A 7,731-nucleotide genomic window follows, 5' to 3' on the forward strand; every position below is an offset into this window, starting at 1 on the left:
CCAGGATGACCTGGACCCTCCCGAATATATGGAGAAGCTGAGGGACATGGTACCGGAGAAGTATCATGAACATCTTGGAGCGTTCTCCAAGACGAAGGCAGATACACTGCCCCCGAAGCGATCGATCGACCATGCGATCGAACTCAAACCCGGTACGTCGCCGACGTATCAGAAGCTCTATAACCACTCCCAGCGGGAGAGTGAGGAGCTAAAGAAATGGTTGAAGGAGAATCTGGAGAAGGGGTTCATCAGGCCGTCGAAGTCGCCCTGCTCGAGCCCGGTACTGTTTGTACCGAAGAAAGGCGGCGAGATGCGTATGTGCATCGACTACCGTCGCCTTAACGACATTACGGTGAAGGATAGGACGCCCCTACCCCTCATCTCAGAGACGCTAGACAGGTTGAAGGGCGCGAAGGTCTACACGAAGATGGACCTCCGAGGCGCGTACAACCTGCTACGCGTAAAAAAAGAAGACATTTGGAAGACCGCGTTTACTACACGTTTCGGTCTGTTCGAATGCTTGGTCATGCCGTTCGGCTTGACCAATGCCCCCGCTACCTTTCAGCGGTGGATGAACGAGGTCTTTCAGGACCTTTTGGATGTGTGCGTCGTCGTTTACCTCGACGACATACTTATTTACTCCTCCGACCAGGAGACCCACGATGGTCAGGTCAAGGAGGTTATGAAGAGGCTGCAGGCAAATGGCCTGTATGCGAAAGCGGAGAAGTGTGAGTTCGATACGGTGGCTACCGAATTCCTGGGGTACGATATTGCCCCGACGGGGGTTAGTATGAACCCCTCTAAGGTCAAGTCCGTTTTGGACTGGGCCCCCCCGAAGAACATTCGGGGACTGCAGTCCTTCTTAGGATTTGCAAATTACTATCGTAGGTTCATTCAGAACTACTCCAAGAAGATTCAGGGAATGACGGCCCTGACGAAGAAAGGGGTGAAGTACTCCTGGACGGCAGCCGCTGACGCTGCGTTCCGGGAATTGAAGGAGTCCTTCACCCAGGCGCCTATACTGGCGCACTACAACGAGGAGCGCCAAGTGGTGCTCGAGACCGACGCTTCCTCTGGAGCGATCAGCGCGGTAATGTCCCAGGTAGGGGACGATGGGAAGCTCCACCCGGTAGCGTTCATGTCGAAGAGCCTGACGCCCGCCGAGAGGAACTACGATGTGCACGACAGGGAACTGTTGGCCATCGTTTATTGCAGTCGGATATGGCGACATTATCTCGACAACAAGTACCCCGTTCGGATCCTCACGGATCACAAGAACCTGGAGTACTTCAAGAGGGACAAGGTATTGTCTCAACGGCAGGCGCGATGGTCGCAGCTGTTGAATCAGATCTCCTACACCCTGGAGTACAAACCGGGAACGGAGAACGGGAAGGCCGACGCGTTGAGTCGGCGGGAAGAGTTGATGGAAGAGACAGAACCGAAGCGAGCGGAGACTCTGCTCCGGCCTGTCGAAGACGCACCCTCTGAGGGGTGTAGTCCGGTTGAGCGACCGCCTTTGCGGTTGAATGGCACCATCCCCGCACTGGGCGATTGGATGGTGAAAGCGCTGATACCGGCGGCGCAGGACGATCCGGTGGCGAAAGAGCTCGTAGCGCAGCTCAAGGCGGGGACCTTGGCGAATGAGCGATACAGCCTGAGCCCCACTGGAGTTCTCCTGTACAACGGGTTGGTGTATGTTCCCAACGCAGGGAACATCAAGGTAGAGCTGATGAAGCGTCTACATGACGGGAAAGCCGCCGGCCATTGGGGGCGGGACAAGACCGTGGAGCTGACCAGTAGAGACTTCTACTGGCCTGGGATGGCGAAGTGGATCGGGGAATACGTCGCTAGCTGCAGTATATGTCAGCGCAACCGGCGACCCCGAATGAAGCCTGTCGGCGAGCTAGCGCCGCTACCGGTACCGGCAGGGCCCTACGAGTCGATCACTTGGGATCACATCACGGATCTGCCCGAGTCGATGGGGTCCAACTCGATCCTGGTGATCGTCGACCGATTCAGCAAGCGGGCGCACTTTATCGCTTGTCAAAAGGATAACGACGCCACGTTCTTGGCGCGGTTGTTCCTTGACCGATGGGTGTGTTTGCATGGGTTCCCGAAACAGATCATTTCAGATCAAGGTACGTTGTTTACCTCGCGCTTCTGGAAAGATCTGTGCCGCATGGCGAACGTGGAGAACAGCTACTCCACGGCGTTCCACCCGGAGACGGACGGTCAGACCGAGCGAAGTAACTCCACCTTGGAGCAATACTTGCGGTCGTACGTCAACTTCCTCCAGGACGACTGGGCGGAGTTACTCTCCATGGCGGAGTTCGCGTACAACAACGCGAAGCACTCTGCCATCGGGATGTCGCCATTCATGGCGTCCGAAGGAAGAGAACATACCTTCTCCCTACCGGTGCCCGGCACTAGGGAGGAGGCGGTCGAGTCGGCGGGAGAGTACCGAGACCGACTCGACGGGATCTACAAGTCGGTGAAGGAGGCGCTGGAACAAGCGCGACAAGACATGGCAAAGTACGCAAATCGGAAGCGTACCGCCGTCCCTGACGAGGGCTACAACGTAGGAGACTTGGTGATGTTATCCACCAAGAACTTGACATCGGTGCGTCCCAGCCAGAAGCTCTCTATGAAGACGCTGGGGCCCTTCCCGATCACGGAGATCGTCGGCCAGAGCAAGATGGCGAGGAGGCTGGAACTCCCCGCGCAATTACGCCGGGTACATCCCGTTTTCCACGTGTCGTTGCTTATCCCCTATCGGGCCAACGAGCTGGAGGGAAGAGAGGTGGTTGAGCCACCTACCCCCGAAGTCCTCGACAACGGCGACTTGGGGTATGTTGTGTCCGAGATCGTACACTCGAAGGCGTTACGATCCGGAAGGTCCGGGAAGAAGACCCAATACCTGGTGCGATTCGAAGGGTACGGGGACGAGTCGAACGAGTGGGTTAGCCCCGCCGAGTTCGACCACGACGACAAGGTCGTCACGGCGTTCCACAAGCGCTACCCCCATCTACCGCAGCCCGGTCGACAGGAGTACGCCGACGCTTGATGCGTTCGGAGTCCGCATCTAGGGGGGGGATCCTGTTATAGCGATCACGTGACGCGTCGGACGCGCCGTACGCGACTCCCGTATGCGACTCCCGTCGGGGGTACTTCTCGGTGTTGTTGTTCTGATGTAGAACTAGTACCTCTGTAATAGCTCTACATCCGTTATTACATTTAGATGTCTACCCGTACCTTGCCTCATTCCTGCGTCCCGTCAGCCTGTCCAGGGGGATCCCCGCCGGGGGCCGCTCCCGGGCCTTACAGTCGGTCTCTCCCATACGGAGAGAACCTAGCGAGGAAGTCGATGAGGGACGTGCTCGAGCGGGCCAGGAGATCGCGGCTGCTGTGGCCGATGGGCAGATCAGTGACGAGGAAGCTGGTCTGATGAGCTTAGCGACTCGGGCGCTCTCGATTGGGACGAGTTCGGCGGGTGTGTTTGGTTCTGTTTATTCGCTGTTGTATATGTCACTGATTCAAACGATTGTGTCATTGCTTCTTTGCTATATAGAGAGTAACGGGCAAGAACAGGCGGAGCCCGTTGTCGAAAGGGACCTCGAAGATGTCGGGATGGAGGGGCCTCAACAGGACTTCGAACAGGACGTCGATGTGCCGATGGAGGAGGACGTTCTGGCCGTCAGGACGCCAACGCCAGGCAGGGCGGGGCATGATGATGGAGGGGTGATGGACGAGATGGAGTTGGCTGGGGAGGATGGTATGTTCATGTTTCACTTGCTTGCGCTTGTTCTTTCCAGTTCGTTTTGCTAATGAATAGGATGATTGTGTCACGTAGCCGTAAGCGAGGCGGAAGAGGAGGCGGCCCCGGCCATCTCGCCGGAAAGGAAGGCTGCGTGGCTGAAGAAGTCCAGGAAGATGGCTGACCAGCGCCGTCGCTCTCGGCGTCCCGAGAGTCCTTCCCCTTTGGGCACCCGGCCGATCGCCCCTCTTGGGTCGGCGACATCTCCTCGAGCCAGACGTGAGGCTCGACAAGGGTCGGACGATCCCGACCAACGGGAGGCAGGGCAGATCTGGGCGGGGTATTGGGGGACCCGGTCCCAGAGACGGGCGAGAATGGAGGAGGAGGAGGATGAGCTTGAGTCGGTTCAAGCGTGTAAGTTAGGACTCATCACATGGCTTTCACCGTTCATGTTGCTGATGATGACTATGTATGCCTCTATCTACTTAGCTTCGGATTGGGCGAGGCCAACGCCGACGAAGAGGATCAGGAGGGTCCCCGCCCGGAATCCTCTCAGCCCAACCAAGCAGGGCACCCGGGCTGGCCCCGACAACAACACCCAGGCTGGTCCTGGACCTCAAACTCGCGCCAACCGCGCTGCCACCTCGGCCGCCTCGTCCCCGGCCAAGTCTCCTCGCAGGAAGCCCAAGCCTGCCACCTCGTCCCCTGCCGCGACGCCCACCAAGGGTAAAGGTAGGGCGACATCCACCAAGGGTGGTAGGGGCCAGGCCAAGGCTGAGATCAAGCCCGAGGTCAAGCAGGAGCCGAGTGCGGGGACGCTCCTGAACCACGCGGTAAGTGACCGATCCTCCCCGACTGGTCGGTCAAGAGTTGGTGGAGCTGATCTTTGTTGTATGACTTCTCTCAGAAGGCGAAACGGCGCCAAGAAGATCCCGGTGCGGTCGAGTTTCTCGGAGACGAGAGGTGCGACACCTGTCGTAGCCTCGGAGCCTCGAAGGGTGGGGACGAACCGTGGTGGGGTTGCTGGAGAAACCCAAACTCCAAGAAGGAGCGCTCCTGCTCCCACTGCGTGGCGGTTCGTGCGAAGTGCTCGTTCAACGACGAGCCCAGGCACGTTGACCCGCCCGCGGCAGGTCCCAGTACAACTGGGCTGAGCCAGGAGTGGGTGAACGGTTTGGCTGCCCGGCTCGACCGAGCGATCGGAGGGATGGAGGTGGGTCTCGGAGTCCTGAACTCGATGGCCGCCACTGCTCTTGGAGAGCCAGCCAACAACATGTTGGCCGAGCGGATTCAGGAGTTTTCGGCCGTGAGCGCGGACCTCCGCCGTGGTCCCTCTGGGTCGACCGCTGCCGCCGCCATCGAGGTTGAGGCTGACGACGAGGACGAGGAGGACGAGGAGGAGGAGGAGGAGGAGGAGGAGGAGAAGGAGGAGGACGAACAGTAGGACCTTGAAGGTCTACGCCTCCGGTTCTTGTTCTTATAGGATAGGTTGTATTCTACCCCGAGAGGGTTTAAGACTCAGATTCTTTCTATTTATTTCATTTTAGATCAAGGATCCTTCGAAAGATATTCATCATCGTCAGCGAGACCCTCGTAGGGGTGGTGGGGGTCCGCTACCATAGTAACGAACGCTCCTGGGGAGGGTGGATGACTGACCCGACCACCGAATGGTGGCGATCGCCGAGAACTTGGAAGATTGCCACGAGGGCAGGATCGACATCGACATCGACGAGCAAGAAGCATTGCGGGTCGAAGCCGTCGGTGTAGTTTGCGGCGGTCGTTGAGGGAGTGAACTGCGGGGTGAGTGGAACGGACTCGACTCAGACGACGGGCGTGGGTGAAGACGGCACGAAAGAACCTTCGGTGTCAAGTCCTGGACATCAACAAGAGGTACTTCTTCATATTCACCATATCCCCTAAATCCTCTGTTCGCTCGTTCGACCAGGGCGCATTCTACCTCAGGGCAACACCGACGGCAACACCAACGGTTTCGCGAGCCTGCACCCCAATGTCACCGACCATTGTCTTTCGCTCGGAACCCCTCGCCCAAATCCCCGGCTTACAAGGGCAGTACTTCTTCCAGGGTGCGCCTAATCTCTCATCATCTGTTCTGCATACCCACTTGCGCACGCTCAAGCACATAATCCGATTGCGATTGGTCACGGACACCTATCTGACTGCCGCTTGGACATGATCGGCGCACCGACCCAACGTGACCAAGCGCTACGATACTGAAGAACAAGCACATGGTCGGCCAAGACGTTCCCCTGCGCTGCAGGACGATGAACTTCGCATGGGACGATCAAGGGGCAACTATACAGGCGGCAACGTATGAGTACAACATCCTCGAACGACCCTCAACGTTCGACAACATCCTCGAACGACCCTCAACGTTCGACAACACCCTCGAACGACTCCCTTCCGTTCCCATGTCGACATCAGCATACACTCTGAACGTCCGACAACATCCCAGAACTACCCGCCCATGTCGACATCGGCAAACACCCTCAACGCCCGACAGCATCCTCGGACCACCCTCACCCTCAACGCCCTAACCCAACGCCCGACAGCATCCTCGGACCACCCTCTTCTCCAGCACGATTCCCTCTCCCCCTCTCAGACGGTCCACTCCGACCCCTACAAATGTTGTTCTGTGAGAAGGAAAGCCCGATTCAGCTCTCCCATGGGTTTCACCGACCCTCGGCCGACTGGCGGGCAAACTGGGGGGGTAGACTCACTATCGCAGCTGCACCTTGGGCGGTAACACCGATTGCCAGTGTCACGGCGCTCACGCCTGTTCGCCAATGTGGCAGGCTCAGTGGCAGGCTCAGGACGAGGGCGACCCTCCTGAGGTCTGGGCGATCGTCGTCGGCGATAGCCTCGTCCCCTTGCAGGGAGAGAGGGAGGAGGAGGTTGATCGACCGAAGGCTCAACTGCAGGCCTGACTGGAGGCGGCAACGGAGGAACCGGACCACTGCGGTCTGAGTACGCAGCTGGACGTTCGTCCTGCGGGGGAGGAACGCCCGGGACAGAGACAGGCTCGACTTGGTGCGGGATCTCCCTCGGAGGCGTCATCCCGGCTTCTGCTGCAAGACCGAATCCCTCGGGAGGCCCTGCTTGCATAAGGACTTCCCCAATACGGACTTCTCTTGCATAGGGCGGTACAGGATCATTGACATCTCCTTCTGGGTTGTCCAGATTGCCCGACCGGAACCGATTACGGATGTGACGTGAAGCCAGCAGAGGATCACCCTGCTGGATGGCCGATAACGCCCTAGCGCGACTTCCCTCATCAAGACCTTGCAACAGTGCTTGCATATCTCTCAGGGTGGCTTCTATGGCACGTCGTCTACCCCCCAGAGGTTGTGGTCGGGCGGGATTTGCCGCTATCGGCCGACCTGTCTCTCCCGCGTATTGGATTTCGGGAGTCACGGAACGTTCTTGAGGTTGCGCAATTGTCCTGCCAGAGGCGTTCTGAATACTCCTCTGCGCAGGGGTGGCGGGTCCGGGAGAGGGGCTATCCCTGACAGTCCGTTGGCTCTCCTCAATCGGACTTGGCAAACGATCTGGACGGCTATGTTCGGTTCGAGCGACCTCACCGACGACCTCACCGACCGGTCGGTCATCTGGTCGGTCTCTTGCGCTTTGGACAGCCTGCCTGTCCTCGGGGGTGTGAGCTCGAGGCTGGCTACCTCTGGGCGGCTCATCCTGGGACAGGTTGATCAAACCTAAGACGTCAGCGTCGATCGACCGCTCTCGTTCGAGAGATGCCTGACGTCCGTCAAGGTCGAATCCACTCCAACCTTCGTCAGCTTGATCATTCCATCGGTTCTGCCGCACTGCGGCGAGATCCTCTTGTAGGGGACCGGCTAGATCCTCCATGCTAGGAGTCTGGAGTGTAGCTGTAGACGCCAGGGGAGATGGAGCTGGTGTAGCCTGGTCAGTGAAGAACAGTGGCTCAGCGCGATCACGAAACC

The 7,731-nt window shown here is 58.5% G+C and overlaps 1 protein-coding gene across 1 annotated transcript; it reads left to right on the forward strand.

The window, feature by feature from the left end:
• Nucleotides 1-3,627: 3,627 nt before the first annotated feature.
• Nucleotides 3,628-7,426, forward strand: HD553DRAFT_327224 (uncharacterized protein; the record flags this gene model as incomplete). Its single annotated transcript, XM_046181784.1, has 12 exons — nucleotides 3,628-3,772; nucleotides 3,851-4,168; nucleotides 4,244-4,587; nucleotides 4,662-5,194; nucleotides 5,302-5,375; nucleotides 5,700-5,838; nucleotides 6,033-6,241; nucleotides 6,276-6,514; nucleotides 6,568-6,666; nucleotides 6,748-6,802; nucleotides 6,912-6,984; nucleotides 7,033-7,426. Coding segments are annotated over 12 exons (2,622 nt in total), but the record flags the coding sequence as incomplete, so codon positions are not given.
• Nucleotides 7,427-7,731: the final 305 nt, after the last annotated feature.

This window comes from Filobasidium floriforme (genome assembly GCF_021052385.1).
Source record: "Filobasidium floriforme strain CBS 6241 chromosome Unknown HD553scaffold_31, whole genome shotgun sequence".
In the NCBI taxonomy this organism is placed as follows: Eukaryota; Fungi; Basidiomycota; class Tremellomycetes; order Filobasidiales; family Filobasidiaceae; genus Filobasidium; species Filobasidium floriforme.